This window comes from Ursus maritimus, unplaced genomic scaffold (assembly GCF_017311325.1).
Source record: "Ursus maritimus isolate PB19 unplaced genomic scaffold, ASM1731132v1 scaffold_34, whole genome shotgun sequence".
NCBI classification, from domain to species: domain Eukaryota; kingdom Metazoa; phylum Chordata; class Mammalia; order Carnivora; family Ursidae; genus Ursus; species Ursus maritimus.
Window position 1 is genome coordinate 18884086 of NW_024426008.1, and position 22851 is coordinate 18906936.

At 41.4% G+C, this 22851-nt stretch overlaps 1 protein-coding gene across 1 annotated transcript in view; it reads right to left on the reverse strand.

Moving 5' to 3' along the window:
- Positions 1-22851, reverse strand: part of PGM5 (phosphoglucomutase 5) — a 182568-nt gene that overhangs the window by 46569 nt on the left and 113148 nt on the right. The window contains exons 7-8 of the mRNA XM_040620278.1: positions 22551-22666; positions 3685-3820 (exon numbers count right to left, since the gene is read on the reverse strand). Of these exons, the coding sequence (XP_040476212.1) occupies positions 3685-3820; positions 22551-22666 (252 nt within the window). The remainder of the gene's footprint in view (positions 1-3684; positions 3821-22550; positions 22667-22851) is intronic.

The following is a 22851-nucleotide window of genomic DNA, read 5'->3' on the forward strand; positions in this document are numbered from 1 at the left end:
TACCTGGCCCATAGAACCCAGGCCCTATACAGGAGCCTGAGCGATCATGTAAAAACCACATCAAGTCATGTCCTTTCTTCTAAATCCCTCCCCAAGTGCCCATCAAATTGAGAACAAGACTCTAGCCATAGGCCATAAGGCGCTGTGGGATGGGACCCCACCCATCCGCTTGACTTTGTCCCACTCTCACTCTTGTTCCCTATGCTCCAGCCACACGGGCCTCCTCTCCAATCCCCAGAGACACTTTGCCCTGTCCTGCCTTTGGACCTTTGCCATTGCTGTCTTTTCCCTCAACCTGGTGTATTCTTCCCCTTGACTACTTGAATACCTGGCACATTCTCTTTCGGCATTTTTCCAACTTAGTGTCACCTCCAGAAAGTGACCTTCTCCAACCATCCATTCGAGATGCTTCCTTCTATATCTCCCCCCTCACATCACTTCTGATACTTTCTTGTGGTAGTCATGCCAATCTGTATTTACTTGTGTATTTGTTTACTGATTTCTTATCTGCCTTTGCCCACATGAACCACAAGCTCCAGCAGGCCAGAGACCTCATCTGTTTTGTTCTCTGCTGCTTCTAGTAAGTATTTTCTAAGCAGTGGGTTGAAAGATGGGAGGAAGGGAAGGGAGGGAGGAAGGAAGAAAGGAGAGAGAGGAATCAAGGGAGGTGAAGAGAGAAGGAGGAAGGGACCTCAACGTACCATAAAACTCTCTTGGAAACTTGGAAGAAATACCACAATTGTTCCATTAAAAAGAAGTCCTCCTAGCCAAGAACATCAAATGTAACAATGGAGCTGGGAGGTGATTAGAAAAAAAAAAAAAAGACTAAAAATAACACCTATCTCATTTGTTGCTGTGGTTAAATACCATAATGCATATCAAGTAGTTGGTCCAGTGCCAGACACCATTGCTTAAAGCTATTAATTGATTTTTTTTTAATTTTATTTATTTATTTGACACAGAGAGAGCACAAGCAGGGGGAGCCACAGGTAGAGGGAGAGGGAGCAGCAGCTCCCTGCCAAGCAGGGAGCCCGATGTGGGGCTTAATCCCAGGACCCTGGGATCATGACCCGAGCCAAAGGCAGATGCTTAATTCACTGAGCCACCCAGGCGCCCCAAAACTATTAATTGATTTTATTCTTAGTCACTACCATAAAGAAACTGTAGAGTCTTTCCCAGTGTCAGTCTTGACCCAGACCAAATGGCATGCCCAGGGGGGTCTCTTTAAGAAGGAAGCCCTTGAGGGGCAGCTGTGCCCAAATGGCTACGGTGGGATCTCACACTGGGCTCTGTGTAACACAGGGACAAGATGTGAGTTCCCAGCCAACTGAAAGAAGGAAGACTTGAATCAGTGTTACTACTTTTTCTTCACCCAAGATCTTTTAAGACTTTTGGTAAACATCAGGGTATTAGCCAAAATGGAAAACATGGAATAATGCCATTTCTAGCAGTGGGTCTCCTGTCCCTGTTTCTCTGTCTTGTAATCTCTCCCTCCTACACAGATGTGCCCTCCCCAGCCTCAGAAACAAAACAACCAGGAACTATCTCAGAACATTCTCCACAGTGGATGTGTTCTGAGCCTAAATTCTCTTTAAAGATAGTCTTATGGGGGAAGATCAAGACCCAGCTAAGCAGAGAGGGGCAGGAGGATGGGATAAAGGGTTTATTAGGATACAGAGGGGCACTGAAAGAGATTCAGAAGTTGAGGAAATCCACTCACATAACAGATCACGTTGAGTCTATAGCTGAGGTCATCAGCCCAGCCTGCCCAAATGCTCATCTTCATATACAAGCGGACCTTCCTGTGGTCCCGCCTCCACTACCGCAAACCACTCCCTCTGACCACCACAACACACTTTCAAGGGAGGAAATCTTTCAATGGGGAGTTCCTTCTGGGGTCCACTCACACAAGGAAAATCATCTGGGTTCCCAGATACGACTTCAGGCTCAGAAGTAGTTAAACCAAAACTGTTTGATTATCTCCTCCCCACCAAAAAGAACAGGCTAGAAGTCATTTATTTCATAAGGATCTCTCAAGCTGTTATCTGCTGGAGGTTGAAAAAAGTGTTTACCTTTCGTTCTACCTATTCCCTCCTCCCTTTTTCTTTATCTCTGGGATCTTTTTGGACAGAAATCTGAAACATAAGTCAATGTTCTACAAGAATTTAGATCTCCATTGCCTTATATTCTCAAATATGGTATTTGTTATGAAAAAAGTAATTATCATGTAAGCTGTTGGTCACAAAAAAATGAACTATATTATAAATACACTTATCATAACACCATGTCCCCAAAACACTGGCAGAAAGCTAGATAATCATTGCACAAATTATGAGGAACACATCCCTAACTCAAAGTGATCTCACCAAGCCAGAGGTTGGCAATCATAACATATTTTATCAGGTTGGACTTTCTTGGAACAGCTTCATGCAATAGAAAGGTATGTTGTGCCAATTACTTCCCTGATATGCCAAAAAGGCCCACAAGAATCAGGATTTTTTGGCACTCGTTAGAAATACTAGTAAGTTAAACAAATGCCCACCTGCCTTCAGAGTATTTTATGATAAAAGGACTCATTTGAGGTGGTTTTCAGGCTATTACAAACTCTGCCTTCTTGATTAAACAGGGAAGAAAAAAAAAAAGACCATAATGGCACTGTCAACATTTCCCAGAGCACTGTAATCTTTCTGACAGTAATGAGTCCTATCACAGGCTTTCTTATACTCTGATATTTATCTAAGTAAATGACTTCTTAAGAGAAGAAACAATCACCTTATAAGGGAAGTCTAAAGCTTTCTTTCTCTTTCTTAAGCTCTTGAAACATAACCAAACATCCTAAGTAGTTAACTATTCATAAACAAAGCAAAGGAGCCACAGTTTCTGTTTTCCATACACAGGGAGTCTCTGAGGATACCCAAGGATGCCCTTGCCCCATCCCCAGGTTCTCCACAGTTAACATCCTTGCCTACCACTGCTCCCCCAAAACTGGGGCTTGGGACTAGGAACACAAACCTAGCATATCTAGGTACACATATCTAGAAGGCAACCATACAGCCAGAAGACTCTGCCCTCTCACTTATTTCAAAAACAGGAAAGTGATATAGACCCCCAACCTGAGCGCTTAGCCACTGACCTTTGCCCTTCCTCCCTCCCAGGGTAACAGTTCCCTCTTCTGCATCCCCTTTCACAGGGACAAAACTTTACCAAAATCTGGGGCTCCTGAACCACGTGGCCCCTTCAGAGGGCACCTTAGACATTGTTGGACCCTCAGCGGGCAAGTGAGACAGAGGGAAGGTGAGAATTACAAAAGCAGTCCCACCTGTCACAGCTTTGTCTCTGCCTCCCTCCCTTGATAATTATGGGTGGAGAACTAACAAGGAGAGCCCCGGGTTGGACTATACAACTGTCATGGGCACCAAAGGACTTTGAAGATTCTGCAGTTTAGAGTCCCTCTGGAATGGCTGCCCACCTTACAGGCACTGATGAAAGATTACAGAGGAATGTCACTAGGGGAGGGGAAATTTATGCCTTCCAGTTTGGATGTCCTTGACAGGACCCCCAACCACCTATCAGGGGCTCCAACCCCTGTGTTCCTCAGATTGTCCTGAAAGCTGCTTCCTTCTTAAGGTTCTAGTCCACCACTTCTCTCTAAGAGCAGTTGCCCAGGGTCCCTACCCTTCTCACCTGCAATAATAGTGGCGGCCAAATTTGGCCCAGTGATCTCGGACGATTTCCTCCACACTCTGCTTCCGGGCAGCCAGAATGGAAAGCCAGACCAAGACAGCCCAGAGGCCATCTTTTTCCCGGAGGTGATCAGAGCCTAAGGAAGAAAGAGGTATTCTGCTGAGGAATTGTTCCTGGCGGAAAAGTAAAAGCTAAATGAACTTGAAGACCAGTTAGCAATTGAATATTGAAATGGCTGGATATATTTATCCATTGTGATAAATATATGTCCCATAGTATACTTGCATTTCCAAAAGAATCCAACTGAAATTCAAATAACTAAAATAACATCAAAAAATAAAAAATACAATCCTGGAAGTTGTTGAAAGTATCAAAGAGCCAAGCTGACATCACATTTGCCCAATGGTATCATTCATTCAGTCAGTAATTTGGTGATCCTTACAATATACCAAGCACTGGTCTAGGGACTAGGGACACAGCAGTGAAAAAGATAGCTCTTTATTCATAAAGCTTGAATTCAAGTAGGTAGAGACAGGCAACAGAAAAGTAGACAAGAGAACAAGATGCATTAAATTAGGACAAGGGCTATGGAAAAAGTCACAGAGTATGACATCAGCAAAAACTGTATTACCTAGAGTAGTGTAGTTTATCTACAAGAGGGCTAGTGGTGGCTTTCCCAGAAGACATGTTCACCCAGAACCTGTGGATGTGACCTTATTTGGGGAAATAGTCTTGCAGATATAATTAAGGATTCTGAGATGAGATCATCCTGGGTTATCCAGGTAGGCCTTAAATCCAGTGACAAGTGTTCCTCGAAGGAGAGGAGAAATACAAAGGAGCAGGTGACAAAAAGACAGAGACAGAAATTATGCTGCCACCAGCCAGGGAATGTATGGATCCAACAGAAGTTGGAAGAGGCAAGGAAGGATTCTCCCCTAGAGCCTTCAGAGGAAGGATGACCCTGCCAACACCTTGATTTTGGATTTACGGCCCCCAGGACTATGAGAGAATAAATTTCTGTTGTTTTAAGCCACCCAGTTTCTGGTAATTTGTTATGGCAGCCTTAGGAAATGCATACAGTTGTCGTGGTCAGCTCTGTCGAGATGATGACATCTGAGCTGACTCATGACAAGGAGTCGGCCATGCTGAGATGTGGGGACAAAGCATTCCAAGCCAAGAGACAGCAGCCACAAAGTCCCCGATGCAGGAATAAGCTGGGAAACTTAAGCCTACAGCTACTCTATAGAAAGAGAGGCAGTCATATTGTGGCATTCACATGAATGATGAGTGCCAACTGAACTGGTAGGTTTCTGTGCAGAAAGAACCAGAAGGAAGTGTGAGAAGCCCACTTAAGCACCTGTCTATTGGCCAACTCTAAGCTCTCTCCAACGTGAGTAAAGCCCTGAATACAAGGCACTTGTAGCAGAGTAAGGAACATGGTGTAACAGGAAAAGCATGGGAAGGCTTTGGAATGAGGGTTTGAAACCAAACTCTGCTACTTCCCATGGGTGTGAGAAGTTGTCGCAAAGTTATCAACCTTTCTGAGTCTCAACTTCTAATCTGTAAAAGGAGGACACTGTCACCAATCTTGTGGAGTTGTCCTATCAATTTAACCGAATTCAGAGGGCAGGCTCTTGAGTCAGTCTGCTCATGTTCAAGTTCTGGCTCAACCACTTCCCTTTGTGTGACTGGCTGTTGTCATCTGCAGCATAGGGACAATGGTGGCTCTTACCCCACAGAGTTCCTGTCAGGATGAAGCGACTAAACATGCCTAGGTATCTAGAGCACTGACTGGATGTCTCAAGTGGTTGCTGGTGCTATTAATCTTATCGTTGGTAATTCACACAACACACCAACGTGGTGCTGATTCCTTAAGACACACTTTAAGGCAGATTGTTCTCAGTTATTCATATAATGTTATCCTCTGACACTAGCAATAACCATATCATAGGAAAGGGGACTGGGACCAGGGGCTGGACCATCGCTTCTTGCAACAGAGCAATGAGAATGGACAAGAACATTCTTCAGTGTCAGGGCTATGAAACATACACAGAAAATCAAAAAAGGAGACCCAATGTCACAAAGCTATTTAAACCTTGGAAGTGGGATGAAAAAATACTTTAGTTAAGTTACACACTTTTGACAACTTCTCAATGCAGCTATGAGCCCTTTACTCTTGTCACATGTATGTGTTAAATGCTCTTCCTCGAAAAGGAAAACATACAACCTTGAGAGGGCAGTGAAGATATTTAGAAGGAAAAACAATCAGTTTTTGGTTCTTCCTCTATGCTGATCAATGATCTGCTGATGACACTTTCAGACGTCTGGTTGCCGCTGCCTCTAGGTTGAGAGGACCCCAGGCATTAATCATCACACTGTGGGGTGACTCTCGTCTTATCCAGCGAACTCTTCACACTGCTACAAAAATGGAAGAAGTTTGGAAGATGCTGGGCTGGCTCCACGGCTAAGTGCCAAAAAAACAAGTCTAGGAAACCCTGCCAAGTGGGATAATTTCAAAACCTTTTGTCCTTTTATAGCCGAAAAATCACTTTTATTTACTGGCTAGAGAAAAATACTCTTTTGTTTTAAAACATGGGCTTTGCATACCTTGCATTTCCAGCTGGATTACATTACCTGGAGATAGAACCATTAGATGCTATTAACTCAGTGAAATAAGATGTCATAATTTAGTGGTCGAAGAAACATAAAGTTCTTTTAAGCAGGATTTAAAAAAAACAAAAAAACAACACCTCGCCCATATGTCGCCAACTCCATAGTAGATTGTGAGCTGGCTTGGATATACTTGCCTACAAGCTGAACATCTGCCAAAATTCATAAGGGCCAATGATCTAGTAAAACGAATTGTGCTCTTTACAGCCTTTTGAGGTGGGGATAGATACACTGATGATGTTGCATTTACACACGTTTCCATTGGAAGCTCATAGTATGCTTTGGAGAGGGTGCTGGGGTTACAACCCTCCTTTTAATAATTCTTTAAAGCAAATGAACTATAATGCCATATTGGTGACAAGTAAATTAAAAAAGAAATGCAGAAAACACAAAGGTATCAAATGGTTTTCTGAAACCCCACAATAAACAGTAAAAACAGAGGGGAATGCTGTTCACACTATATATTATAGGACTAACATACTTCATATTTATAAATATTTTATGAGTCAATAAGAAAAAGAGACACCCTGATAGAAAACTGTGTGGAAGGGCACAAACTTTCAAGAGAAAAACATTAATAGTTAAAAAACATTTGAACAAATATTCGGTCTCACTGTGGTCAAATCCATAAAGTGGGATCATATTTGGAGACTGCCAAATTAGCAAAGGTCATTTAGGGGAGGGGGAATACCTAACACCAGTAAAGTGTTAGTATAAATGTGTACAGTTTGATAGCATAATTTGGTAATAATAATCAATAGTTTTAAAGTATCACCCAGCTTTGGACCCAGCTCTTCTATTTTTTTTAACCCTTAGCCATAAGGACATTTACTAAAGTAGCTAAGAGAAGAGAGGAAAATTGGAAAAATAATTGCTGATCGTTAAACATCAGGATAATTGTGGTACATCCATCCAAAAGCTTGTTTAGATGTTTTCATAAATGGAACAAATCAGTTTACCAAGGAAGTATATTCAGTATATTTTTGTAACAATATATACGTAGATATGTCTATATGTATGTGCACAGGTAAACAACAGGAAGACCACCTAACCACTAACAATATCTCTGAAATGGTAGAATCGCAGGTGTTTTCTTCTTCTTCTGCCTTATTTCCAGAAGAAACATGTATTTTTTCATTATAAGACAAAAAGTCTTCGGTGGTGGGTAGAAATTCACATTTGAGGCCATTCAATTCCATTTACCAAAGAGCTAGTTGGAATATTAAAGGGATCATCACCACTTATGAACAGGTGATGAACTTTGAACCTGTCAATCACCCCACTTCTTCCACTGAGTAACAGCTTTTCAGAGCATAGAGACTGAACATGACCCCCCTCCATGTGAGTCTCACAGGTCTTGGGATTAGGATCAGGATTGTCCCGGAGGGTTTCAGTAACTAACAGCAGTTGAGGCTGGGGAAGAAGGTGTGCAGCTGAGCTGTCAACACTGGCCTTGGGGGAAGCCGGGGAAGCTTACTTGGCAGCCTACCTTTAGCTTCACAGCAAAATGGAATGAAAAGCACGGGGAGTCCCCTCTGCTCCCTGTCCTCACACAAACACAACTTCCCCCACTATCAACATTCCCCAGTAGAGTGGGACGTTTATTATAACTGTTGAACCTACACTGACACATTATTATCACCAGAAGACCATAGTTTATGCTAGGGTTCACTCCTGGTGTACTGTTAATGATTTGGACAAACATGGCAAACTACTAATCTTTTTGCCATCTTCATAGTTATGCTTTTTCCATCTTATCATATAGTTGGACTCACACAGTATGGAAACTTCGCAGTTTGGCTTTTTTCACTTAGTAAAATGCATTTAAGGTTCCTCCATGAATTTTCATGGCTTGATAGCTCATTTCTTTTTAGCATTGAATAATACCAGTGCAATTTTTGAAGCTTGCTTCCTCTGGAATACTGGCCACTTGGTTGGGGACCTTGCCAGGAGATTTTAGCCATATTCCCAAAGCCCAAAGGTACCATTCACCTTGCTTTCCTCCATCCAGCCCAGCCCAGCCCAAAGCCCGGAGAAGCTTCATTCCCATCCCGATACCAGAAAGAGGGCACTCAGCTCTTTCCCACCATGACTCCAGCAAAAATAGGTACAAAAAAGAGGGTCTTTTTTTTTCCTCCTCAGAAATATGCCTATCCTCCCCTCCACCCAAATTTGACTTTGAATTTTCTCAAGTTTTAAAACTGTATGACTTTCAGCTAGGCAGTACACCAGTAAATATAGTGGCCTCGTGAAAGATAAGGGGGAAATAAAGAGCGTACTCAGTCTCAAAGGGATTTTCTTCGAATGGAAATCCCAGCATGGGCAAATCAACTCAATAAAACATGACACAAGGGCCTAACAGATCAAGTCATCTCAGCTGAGACTCAGATCAGGAACGTCTGAACTTGTCAATTAGGAAAACAGACCTCATTTTGCACCTTTTGCAGGCCCCATGCTGGAACAGGGGTTATGATTCTCAATCCAGGCTGCACATTAGAATCACCTAAAGAACTTATAAAAATACCAAATGCCAACGCACAGGCCTCATTCCTGACCATTAAAACGCACGTATTGCATGGTGCACTGGGTGTTATATGCAAATAATGAATCATGGAACATTACATCAAAAACTAAGGATATACTGTATGGTGACTAACATAACATAATAAAAAATTATTATAAAAAATAATTTTAAAAAATAAAAAAATTTAAAAATTTAAAAAAATAAAATGAGAATTTTTGGCAATGGGACCTGGGCATCGTTTTTTGTTTTGTTTTGTTTTGTTTTTTATGTTCCTCGAGTGATTCTCATGGACAACTGGGGTTGAGAGCCATTGCTTTAGGAGAAGAATAATCAAAATAGGTCCATGTTAGGGGCAGACTGCTTAGGGGTAGCGAATTAGGCCTCTTCCTCTTTCTGTCCAGATTTGGTGCTAAATGACCAGTGGCCACTGGTCTCTAGTTCAGTGGATACCGCAGGCCCTTCTCGGGTGGGTGGTTCTTGCTGGAGCCAGTGTCAGGATTATGGTTTCTCCCTGCCCTTTTCGTCTGGAAAACTTGCAAGGGTTTTGTCAACTTTGGGGTAACCAACTCGTCCCCGTTTGTCTGGGACCTTCCTGATTATAGCAGTAAAGGTCCCACCCCTCAGAAAACCTCTTAGTCCCAGGCACACCAGCATGGGTGGTCATCTAATAAGAAGGGCCACTCACTCGAATCGGTCCCTGATGGTTTTTAGGATTCATGCGTGTTTAGCACATGCTGTAGCACCACTGTCCCTGGAACAGGAAATGACAGGAGGCACGTGCACTTGCTCTCGGAGGATTACAAAGCCGGATAAATTCCATTCTTAGAAGAATCGCAGCAAGGCACCAGACACTAGACTCAGTATCTCACACATCCGTTGCATTCAACTATCCAATTTACACAACGGCATAGCTCCTCTTTGCAAAGAGATTGCAGTTAGACCGTCTGTATGAGGTCACACAGCAACGAAGTGGTGAAAACAAGATTCAAACCTGGGCAGTTTGGCTCTGACATGGACGGACTTCGCTACTACCAGCAAGCCCAGGACCCATGGTGGTCCTCGGAGGCTGCAGGATGACAAGAGAAAATGCCCCAGGTGGCTGGAGCCGAGGCAACCCTCTTGAAGATGTGGGTTACAAACGCACACTTCTTCCTTTGCGCACAAGACAGTCAGGAAAAGTTGCCGATTTCCCTTTACTTCTCTTCTCAGATCAATTCATCCTTCCTGGTTACAAACGCAGTTTCCACTGGTTTGCAGTGAAATTCTCCCCATTCTTTTTTCATCCACTCAAGACAAGGATTCATCTTTTTTAAATCGTGGACTTAGAAGGGAAAATTGGGAGACACCCCTTGCAGGTGACTCTGAGATTTGAAAACATGCTATAGAATTATGACAGGTTGGTTTTGGGGTTTTGTGTTTTTCATGTCTCAAATCGCTTACGTTCAGCTTTTTAAATCTTGCCAAAAAGCAAGGTTCATGGAAAAACTGCCACTTTTCCATGCTTAAAAAAAAAATTCTTTTAAAAAACAAATGCCCTAAAATTTTCACCAACTGGAGAACAGATGTATTCTGTATATCAGCAGGTCAGGGTCTACATATCCAGTATAGAAGAGCCAGCGGTCAGGTCAGCAAGGTAGGAGGGCAGTAACTGACCGCTGTAGCTCACCCGGTGCTGTGGCCAATGTGGATCCCAATGAATAATACTATGTGGCAACAAATGTCATGGTGATAATGTTTATGATGATGATGATGACGATGACGATGATGATGACCGTGTTTGACACAAGTATCCTGCAGGGCATTTGGCTAATACCCTGACCATGGCAACACCCAAAAAGCTCCATGAGGGAAAGGACTGTGTCTGAAATTACTCATCACTCTCTCCTGGCCCTGGCTCGTAGAAGGTGTGCAGTAAATATTCGTTGAATGAATAAATCAATGACTGAGTGAAACTCTAGTATGTAGCTTGATCTCATTCACTGGATTCACTCCTCACTAAAAGTAGCAGCTAGCTAGAAGCCAACGGAATGTTACATTGGAAAAAAGGTTACAGATCATCCCACTGAATAATAATCCCATTCATCTGATAAATGAGGAAACTGAGGCCCAGAAAAGTTAAGCAATCTGTGTAAGGTGGTTCAACCACATAGAGGGGAGTCAAGATTGGAGACAGGTTTGTAAAGTCCGGGAGCTCTGCTGTTTACATGACACCATTCTCCCAAGTCCCCTGGCATTCACGCCATCCCCATCTAAAAGAATAACCACAGGGGAGTAAATGCCCCCTCTGCCTGTCCTACAATGGGGGCAGCAGGGTTCCGTGGAGCCAGTGAGATTGGATTTGAATCCTGACTCTGCCAGTATTACCTTCACCATTGGCTTGACCTTCTTCCTTAAGCTTCAGTGACCTTATCTGGAAAATAAGGGGCCATTATGGTCCTTAATTCACTTCACTGTTGAGAAGTCTCTGTGAAATAATGTCCAGGAGGCCCTAAGCATGGTATCTATCACTTAGGAGGTGCTCGATAAATCATACATAATAGCACTATTTCATTCACACGTGCTCCAAGGCAGTCAAGCCATCCATCCCGGAGGAGGTGAGAGCATTAACAATAGGGCAGCCAGCCAGCTGACCCAACTGTCTCACATGAGCACACCTGCACAGGAAGGTAAGGGACAGTGGGACCTCCTAACTCATACATCCTTCCCTGTATCTTTGTCACCAGTGCTGATGAAAACAACACGATTCCTTGAGAACTGCTCCTTGACAGGTCATAAGCTGAGCTGGAAATTGTTCCTGTGGGTTGACGGTCTGCACCACAAGGCTGAGGACCTGTCACTCTGTAGTCATTACACTCTGTTCTCACGGGGTTACCTAGAAACCAGTAGAGAGCAGGTGGGGAAGCCTCCAAGCACAATTTTAGGAGCTGCATCTTAAACACCAAGGGCTGGGCCCCTTGTTAGAAGTCCCTTAGTAGACACTGCAGACAAAGAAACCCTTAGTCTGCCTGGGATCCCTTGTCTGTGGCTAAGGACTGTGACTTCCCAGGATTCTCAGTCCCAGAGTGCCCTGGTAAGTGTGGACACAGCCTCCGAGGATCGCTCCTTTGTTTCCGCTCCACACTCAGGCGTCACACACACCGTCCCTCGCCACTTTTCAACAGTCTGGAGGATGAATTGAGGGGTCAATGCACCTGGAACCGGGGAGAGCCCAAGAACAGGATTTTATGTGATGGAGACATTCTTCCCACTTCAGGTGGGGCTCTGTGTCTCAGCACAGGAGTAGAGAGTTTGTGCAGGGTCCAGAAGGGAGTTTCGGTTTTCCGACTTTACGAGGAGGCTCTTGGGGATGTCAATCATGGCACCTTGGCGCTCTGGCCTCGCCTAGACTGAATCACACATGTGCACACAGCCTGTCCCGACGAGCCCGGCGGAGAAACTGCTCTCGCAGCACTGATAATGCTGTCACCGCAGCCTTCTCACACCACATCTGCTACCCAAACGGATTTGCACAAATTGGCCATGAATAGGGGAAGGAAATGTGGTAGAACCTCAATAATCGGAAATTCTCATGTCCACAGGCCCTTTCTCCCCTAGAGACCGAACCGACATGGAAACAGCCAAATGCAGAGTTAGTGATCATCTAGATAGGGAACGGACTAAAGTATTCCTGTATTTTACCTTTTTAAAAATGTACACTACTAAGTAAAATCATTGTGTAAGTAAGGGACAGTTAAATCTACACAATATTCGTTCAACAGCAATACTGTGAACCCCATCTTGAGTTAGGATGTGCCTAGGTCACGTGTGAAATATAAACAAAGGAGAAAGCACGGCCCTGAAAATGTTATAAATTATGTAACTATTAGGGGAAGTAAAATGTCCTTTCATAAAGCAATTGGTGAATAAGTCAACAATATAAACCGTAAGACTACATAGCAGAGAATGTCTGTGTTGAAGGCTGTAAGAATTTAGTACATAGAAAAACCACTAAAGCTAGAACCCAGCCCACCAGTGAACATGTGGCTCTTTACAGGTAATTGTCAGCAACCACACACAGAGGAAATAAACAGGTAAAGAAAACAAATTACAAATACTTAACAGCACTTAACATTTAAAATCTATTCATTAACACAGGTTTTGGGAGGGAGTCTTCCTAGAAGCACTTAGTTGGCTATTAATTTGTGCTGATAATTACATGATGGCTGAAAATATCAAAACTTTAGCTTTAAATTTTATATAACTCTGATTTTACTATAATTCACAACATCCCTCCCCTCTCCCTTCCAACTGGTCTATATTTGTGTGGTTTTATCTTTATAAATCCTCCCAAATCTTGGGATAGAAGTGCCCAGCTCTCCAGAAATATATCCACTCAAAACTGCCCCAAATATAACTACTAATAAGGCAAAGAAGAAATACCAAAATGGAAATTCTTTGTTTCTTCCTTATTTCTTTCCTTCTATCTGTCTACTTTCCATCCATCTTTCCAGGCTTCCTTCCTTTATTTCCTCTTCCTACCTTAACTTCCTTTCATTCCACCATCCCTCCTTCTATCCTTCCATCCATCCTGCAAACACTTACTCAAGACCTGCCATGTATCAAAGAAACAGAGCTGAACAAAATAGTCATGGCGCCTAGCCTCAGCATATTTACGATTTCTGCACAGCAAGCAGAGGGATCTAACCAATCTCAAAAATTTGAAATTACTTGTGACATGGAATGCACACATAGGCTGGGTCTCCCCCTTTTGTGCTAGAAACTGGGCGGATGTAAAAATAGTCTACTTCAAGAGCACCAGGCTGAACTCCAAAGTTCACAGTGGAAAAAGTTGGTGTGACAATGATGGACAAGTCATGTTGGTGCCAGGAGCCCTGGATTCAATTCCAAATCTTCAGAGAGCGATGGACACATACAGAAGGTTTAGCAATGTCCTGGCACAAACTAAGTGCTCATTCAAAGAGATTATCATCATTGTGAAAAATTCAACAGAGAGCACTTTCTTGGAAACAATACACATTGTCATGTTGCTTGATTTTATTCAACGAATTTGTATGGCTATTGACATTAGCTTTTTAAGGATATGTGATCAAAGCAATAGTGGTACTCCAGGTGATGTTCAAGTTCAGAGCTCATCCAGGCTTTCCCAAACACAGCATTGTTACCTGTAAAGGAAGCAGCTTTGGGCTGTGACAATTCATACATTCCCCAAATGGTATGACTTCTTAGAAAATTGCTGTCAGTGATGGAAACCAGAAGAAATCATCCACCAATGCCAAAGCAACAAACAAAAAACAAAACTTCAAAATTTTTGGGTTTATAGATCCTAGGTTTAGTTGTTTCATATAACCCATTTTGTGTATGGGAACAAGTCCAGATTCCTTCAAATTTGGAACATTAGAAAAGTAGCCAGAATGCCATTTAGATGAACAGTTTTCTTCTCTTTAGATCTGAGAATTTATAAAACGTTTTTTCTCTCTGTAAAGTAGTGTTCCAAGGCTCTTCCCAGGAGGTGGGTGACTACCTGGTCCGAGCACAAAAGATGATCTGGCTTCTTAAGGGACGTTGGTTCTTTGACAGAGCCAGGAATACAGGTTTCCTACTGCCCAGGACCTGGACCTTTCCACAGGAGAGAAGCCTGAACTCTGATCCTCTCGCCGGCTTGTTACCTTGGAAAGTTCTAGGAGCTCAAGAAGCTGGCAAGGGAAACTTCCACTCAGGATATATCTTGCTCATCTTGGGGAAAAAAAAGCTTGACATTCTTGGGCCTGAGTCAGACCCATATTTTCAAGCTTTCTTGGCACCAAACAATGAATTCCTAGTTGGTACACAGCTCTATGCCCCAGGGACACAGGAAAAGGCCTCCACTGGAGAAAGCTTGGGTACATTTTAGGAGCACCTCCCCAGTCTCAGAACTAAAACCTTTCTGTCCGTCCACTTTCTCCTCCCTTAGTTAGCTCACTTGCTTCTGAAAACTGCATCTCAAAGTTGATAGGGAGCCCCTGTGATCAGCTGACTTTTACAGATCGGAACTGAGGCTCAGAGAGGCCATCACGCTTGTTGTAACTGACAGGTACTCATCAGCCTCACATTTCTGGGCCTCTAGACTTCCTGGGCCATACCCCGTGGCACCTCAAGGATACTCTCTCTATCAATCCTGATGAAAAAAAAATACTGGTTTTCACCAGAGCAGTATTTCCTACTCCTGGCTGCACATCAAAATCACACAAGGGGCGGGGGGCTGGGTGGCACAGGCAGTTGAGTATCCAATTCTTGGTTTTGGCTTGGGTTGTGATCTCAGGGTCGTGAGATCGAGCCCTGCACTGGGCTCCAAACTCAGTGAGGTGTCTGCTAAAATTTCTCTCTCCCTCTCCCTCTGCCCCTTCCCACATTTGCTTGCACTCTCTCACTCTCTCAAATAAAGACATAAATCTTTTTTTAAAAATCATACAATAATACTTATTTAAAATGCAGATTCTCAGGCTCCACCCTTCCAGAGACTCCAGGTAAGAGTAGGATACAATATATGTATTTTTAGCCAGTTTCCCAGGTGATTCCGACATACCAGCTCAGGGCTACTCAGGAACTGGCATTAATAAAACCCATAACAGCAGAATGAAGCTACTTTCACCTTAGAAGTCTGAGTGGTCCAGCTCCTCACGCCTTCTAACAGTCCCCTACTGTTGGGTGCCTGAAAGAAGGGATTAGTCATTGCTTTCATCAGAAAGACTGATTAGCACAGAGGAAAACACCACACAGTGTAGGGCCGGAGACCAGTCATTTAGTTCAACTGTAATGTAATTCAAGTGGGGACCTTTTCCAAGCGCTGGAGCCCTGGGTGAGTCACTCAACTCCTTCTGGGGCTCAGGGGCTTTCTCTGTCAAGTCAGGCTCAAGAGGCAAACGTCACCTGAACCTGAGGAAGGGTCCTCTGCTCCTTAAAAGGAACATGATAAACAAGTATCATGGTGAGAGACTTTTAAAATTCCCTCCTAGGCCAGCCTGCAAGTTGCAATCAGCATCACTGAAAGCAAAGTTTGCTGAAAGGTGTCTGTAAACAGACCCCCCTCTGATACAGACCATGGCTCCCTAGTTCCGGCTGAAACATGTACCTATGTCTAAGCCAGACAGGTGAAGGGCTTCACACATTGTCCCTTCCTCACTTATATTTCTGTTACTGCTTCTTGATAATCCCTCCTCTACCCTACTCTATATGTCAGAGGTTAGTAAACTTCGGCCCACAGGCCAAATTCGGACTTCGGCCTATTTTTGTAAATAAATTTTTACTGAAACACGGCCATTCTCATTCACTGATGTATGATCGATGGCTGCATTTGTGCTACAGTCATAGAGCTGAGTGCAAAAGAGACAGTACGCGTCCTCTCCGTCTGCAAAACCCTAAGTATTTACTATCCAGTCCTTTACAGAAAAAGTGTGCTGACCTCCGCTACAGCCAGTCTTTTTCAGACATTTTTGGCCATGATCCACAGTAAGCACACTTTACAAGGAGACTTAGTAGACACATAGATACTTATGTGTGTATTTATATATACATATTTCTTGGAATAATATTTACCTTTACTAAACGCAATGCGTTCTAAGAGGTTTCTAGTCTATTCATTTTTTTTTTCAAAAGCTGTCATGACATTTTATTAATCTCCTGACCTCAAATGAGTCTTGATTCATATTTGGAAAACACTGCTTTAAACAAACTGAACAACTGGCTACTTGCAACACATGTCCCCTGCTCTCCAACCTCTATTTCTTTCTTGGCATTGCTCCCTCCATCTGGCAGGGCCTGGTCCTTTCATCTCTATGTCTACAAATCCTTCCCATTCTTTAAGAACCAGCCCAGCTTCCATCCCTTTCCTGAAGTCTGCTTTGAACCTCCAGTCCCAAAGCATTTTCTCATCTCCCACAGCATTTTTTCTCTTCCTCTATTATAGAAATTTAATGTTTCTGTGCTGCAGAACAGTCATCTAGGAATCTGTGCATCTTTCTAATGATGTACCCAAAGATCTTGTATTTCTTAAGGGTATGGTCAGAAGCATTTTGTATTCTAAATGCCATGCAGTACAGTGCCTGGTACTCTGTAAGTACTGAATAAATGTTTATTAAATTAAAGTAAGCACATATTTTTTACTAAGGGTATAATATAGTTTATGCATGTAATATTTTATCCTTCAATGTTAAAGCCTGTGAATATATGGTATATTGTGAGTGCGCAATAAATGCTTATAAAGACAAAGAGAGAGGGAGGGATAACCTGGGCTTTCCAGTTTCCATTCCAGTTGCTAGACTGTATTATTGGAGAAGGTATCATGGCTTAGACTGACATAAGCACAACTACTAGCCATACATTCTGAGTCTAAACAATAGCACTTGAGAGATCTTGATATGTTCTCTGCTTTCCCAAGGAAACAAAAATGCACACTATCCCTCCCAGACCATTAACTGAAATGCCACTAGAGTAGGTAAGGGGAAAATTCCTCAGAATAAAATTTCTTCAGGAATCCCAATATATCCTGAAATACTGTTGTTATAACCAGTTCGAGTGGTTTTACTGCAATCTGTTTAAGCATGACCAAACAGGACTTATTCTCAGGAATTCAAGGATGGTTGGATATCAGCAAGTCAATCATGATATTTTATGACATTCATAATAAAGGAGAGAAAAGTATTAGTATATCACTAGATTCTGAAAGGACACCTGATAAATCCAGCAGCTGTTCCTACAAGGTTCTAATAAAAATGAAAATAGGAAAAAAATATCTACATAGACCTTATAGAGATTTTACCAACATTAAAAAGCAATCACCAGAGTGCCTGGGTGGCTCAGTCGGTTGAGTGCCTGACTCTTGATTTCCACTCAGGTCATGATCTCAGGGTCATGAGATCGAGCCCCACATAGGGCTCTGCACTCAGCACACAGCTTGAGATTCCCTCTCTCTTTTCCTTTGCCCCCCCCAAATGAATAAATAAAATCTTTTTTAAAAATTTTAAAAAGCAATCACCAAAACAGATGGTAAAATGTTAAATCCATTTCCATTAAAATCATGAATTATCACATTATTTAATATAATTCTGAAGATTGTACCTAATGCAATAAGAATATGACATAAAGGGTAAAAATATTAAAAAAGTAAACATAAAAAATCTTTTAGTCACAGATTATATGACTGTATACCTTTTAAAAATCATAAGAGATTATAGACATTTTAGAAAAGAAAATGCTGTAATTAATACTAGAATGTGCTAAGGTGGTTGCAAAGGAGAGAAAAGGCATATTAATCAATAGCCTCTCCTTATATAAGAACCAAAGAAATTAGAAAGAAAAATGAGGATATAAACATTAAAATCAAAGCTGTTAAAAGCTCTATAGGACATGTGACCCAGTTTCTTCAATTAATAAATTAGAAAGAGAACACGTGAAAGGAGATATGCAGATTGAAAGATACTTAAGAGATATCAACCAGTTATAAAGTAAGATGTTTTGGATCCCAATTGAAAAAAATGAACTATTAAGGAAGGGGTGAGAATAGGAGAAAGTATTAAGAAATTACTTTTGATGGGTATTAAGGAGGTCATGTATTGCATGGAGCACTGGGTGTTATACGAAAATAATGAATCAGGGAACACTACATCAAAAACTAATGATGTACTACTGTACGGGGACTAACATAACATATAATAATAATAATAATAATAATAATAATAATAATAATAAAGAAATTACTTTTGGCACTCCACTTCTGCCTTTCTGTTTAGGGTGTTAAAATCTATAAGAGAATGCCTCTCCTACCCCAGTAATAAGAAAAGGACAGGAAACCTATAAAATCATAACTTTTCTTGAACTCATTAGAAATACGAGGGCATAAGGCGATAAAGTAAGTGAATTCCAAAAAGTGACAAGCTCCTTCAAGGAGCAATCGGACACAAAACCATCTCCCCTTTGGCAGATCACAAGAAAAAGAGGATGCTTCCATACAAGTGAAAACTAAGGAGTCACTTAAGAGTTTCAAAAATTCTTAAAGGCCAAGTATAGCCCATCATGTTGGCTTAAAATTGCTTGAAGTCCCAGATACAAGGGACATATTTCCAAGTTATTTCCCAGAAACCTTCACTGGGTGCTCACAGAAAAGACTGGAAACAGAGAGGGAGACCCAGTGGTGCCGGCAGGCAGGCAATGATCAGCTGCTGAGAGACTAGCACGAAGCCCCTCCAGTTCCCCAAACCTTTCTTTCATAGGAAACAAAAGGTTTACACTTTTGGATATACAAGTTGCAAACTTTCTCATCCCAAGAACCCATGCAAAAATCCATTGTTACTGGAATAGGGATTGAAGGAAAAACTCTCTGTCCTTGGGAAAGGGTAGGAAACCTTTTTGGGCCCAGAATCTTACTTCCAATACTAAGCAGAGGTCTGCTGCCACTGGAGAAGCATCAAGCACCTGACGATAGAGGTCTATCTTGTATCACAGACATGCAGTCATTATTGAAAGCTGCAAATTAAACAGAAACACTGAAAAATCTCCTACAGCACTCCATCTTTGCTTTTGGCACACAGTAAAAACATCCCACTTCTGGAAGAATTTGAACCCTATGCAACACTAAAAATCATAATAGAAACAATAAAACCCAAACCCAGCTCAACTCCTGACTAGATTAATTTAAATAAAAGAAGTGGTATGTCCATTTCTATAAATAAATATTGCTTACCTGAATCTCTACTGTTCTTATATACATACTGTCTAGCATTCAATGAAAAATTATGAGATACACAAAAAGCAAGAAAGACTAAACCATTGTTTTATCAAGAGATAAAGCAATCAAGAGAACCAGAGTCAGAGATAAACTAGATATTAGAAATAACAGACAGGGAGCTTGGAATAACTATGTTTGATATGTTAAATGATCGAATGAACGAAAAGATAAGCAACATATATAAACAGATGGGGAATTTTCTCACCGAGATGAGAATTATGAGAGTCAAAGAGAAATGCTAGAAATAAAAAACAGTATCAGAAATGAAGAATTCCTTCCCTAGGCTCATCAAAAGATTAGACACAGCTAAGGAAAGAATCAATGACTTAAAGATAATGACAATAGAAACTACCTAATGGAAACACAAAAGAAAAAAAAGTAAATAAAACCAAACAGTATGTGTAAAGAGCTTTGAGACAACATATGGTCACAAATCATCTAACACATGTGTAATCAGAACCCCAGAAGAAGAAGAGAGAGAAACAGGAAGGAGAAATATTTAAAAAGATAAAGGCTGAGAATTTTCTAAAATTAATGAAAGCCGATAAGCAATAGATCCAAGAATCCCCAAAACCCCAAGCAAGGTTAAAGACAAAAACCAGCACCTAGATATATTATAATTAAACTGTTGAAACAAAACATAAAAAGAAAATATTGAAGGCAGCAAGAGGTAGGGGTTGGGAAGAGTTTAAACACAGAGGAACAGAGACAAAAACTGAGACAAGAACCCTTCTTAGGAAGTATGCAAGCCAGAAGACAATGAAATAACATCTTCAAAATACTGAAAAAAAGAAATGAATTTTTAACATTTTAGGTGAGATAATGGTACTGTGGAATTATATATTTTTTCTCAATAGCCTTTATACTAAAGATTCGGGCCAGGGATTGTGTCACACGAACCAGAGAGGAGAGCTCGCCTCTTAGACGAAGGTAGAGATAAAGCAAGACCGGCCATGAGTTGATGATGATTGAAACTGGGTGATAAGCAGATGGGGATTCAGTGATATCCTCTCTACTCTCATAAAACTTTTAAAATTGCCATATTAGAAACTTTTGTAAAGAAATGGAAATTCTAGAATATTTTTTATTTGAGTACAGTTGACACACAACGTTACATTAGTTTCAGGTACACAACAGAGTGATTCATCTTCTCTATACATTATGCTGCGCTCACCACAAGCATAGCTACCATCTGCCACCGTAGAACACTATCACAATACCATTGACTATATTTCCTATGCTGTGCTTTTCATCCCCATGACTTACTCATTCCATAACTAGAAACCTGGATCTCCCACTCCCCTTCACTTATTTTGCCCATCCCTCCACCTCCCCTGCCCCTCTAACAACCACCAGTTTACTCTTTGCATTTAAGAGTCTGTTTGTCTGTTTATTTCTTTTTTTCTTTATTCATTTGTTTTGTTTCTTAAATTCCACATATAAGTGAAATCACACAGTACTCGTTTTTCTCTGACTGACCTATTTCACTTGGACCCTCTGAGTCCATCCATGTTGATGCAAATGGCAAGATCTCATTCTTTTTATGGCTGAGTAATATTCCACTGTGTGCATATATATATACACACACACACACATATATACCACATTTTCTTTATCCATTCATCTATGGATAAGACACTTGGTGATTTTGCTTTTTGGTTTTTTATTCATTTGTTTTGTTTTTTAGATTCCACACTTGATCTTAGCCAAAAGGCCAAAAAGCAATTATGTTTAAGATTCCACATATGAATGAAATCATATAGTATTTATGCTTCTCAGTCTGACATTTCACTTGGCATACTTTCTTGGTCTATCTATGTTGTTGCAAATGGAACAATCTCATCCTTTTATGGCTGTGTAATATTCCATCTCACACACACACACACACACACACACACACACACACACACACTACATCTTCCCTTATCCATTCCTCTGTCAATGGACACATAGGTTGCTTCCATATCTTGGCTATTGTAAATAATGCTGCAATGAACACAGAGGTGCATATATCTTTTCCAATTAGTGTTTTCATCTTCTTAAATACCCACCATACACAAAAATAAATTCCAAATGGATTTGAGACCTAAGTGTAAGACCTGAAAGCATAAAAATCCTAGAAGAGAAAACAGTCAATAATGTCTCTGACATTGGCCACAGAAACATTTTTCTAGGTATGTCTCCTAATGCAAGGGAAAAGAAAGCTACTGAGGCTACATAAAAATAAAATGCTTTTGCACAGGAAAGGCAACCATCAACAAAACAAAAAAGGCAACCTACTGAATGGGAGAAGATATTTGCAAATAATATACCTGATAAGGGGTTAATATCCAAAACATATAAAGAACTTATGCAACTCAACACCAAAAAACCCCAAACAATCTGATTTAAAAATGGGCAGATGACCTGAATAGACATTTTCCCAAAGAAGACACAGATGGCCAACAGACACATGAAAGGATACTCAACATCACTCATCATCAGGGGAATGGAAACCCAAACCACAATGAGATGTCACCTTACACCTGTCAGAATGGCTGAAATCAAGAACACAAGAAACAGCAGGTGTTGGTGAGGATGTGGAGAAAGGGGGACCCTCAGGCACAGTTCCTGGGAATGCAAACTGGTGCCACCACTATGGAAGAGTGTGGAGGTTCATTAAACACTTAAAAACAGAATTACCATGTGATCCAAAAGTGGATTTTTTTTTAAAAAAAGAGAAAAAAGTGGACAGAAGAGATGAGTGTATCATAGCTCATATCCCACCAGGTTTCTCTGATTTTTTTCCTCTAATTATCTCTTCCCATGGTCTTTGATTCACAGTGGGGTCGCAGATCTCCAAACTGGAGTCACACAGTGCAGTGCTGCAGCCACAGCCACCCTCTCCAGTGACATCACCCCAGCAAAACCTACCAGTGCCAAAGCTCTCTTCTCCACACAGAGAGCACCGTCCTGAGTCCATCAGATTGGAGAAGAATCTCCATCCCGCTGGGGTCTCATATACAGGGACCTTCATTGATTTGGCCACTCTGAAAAATTAAATTCAAGGCAACAGTCAATTCATATATCTCTTCTCCTTTCTTTTCTCAGCACAGAAGGAAGTCTATAGAATTTATTAACTCCATAACTAGATTTCAGAATATTCTGGACAGTGTTGACATTTTTCAGGATGTTAAGCCATAAGGAGAAAATGATAAAGAGTCTATTCCAGTGG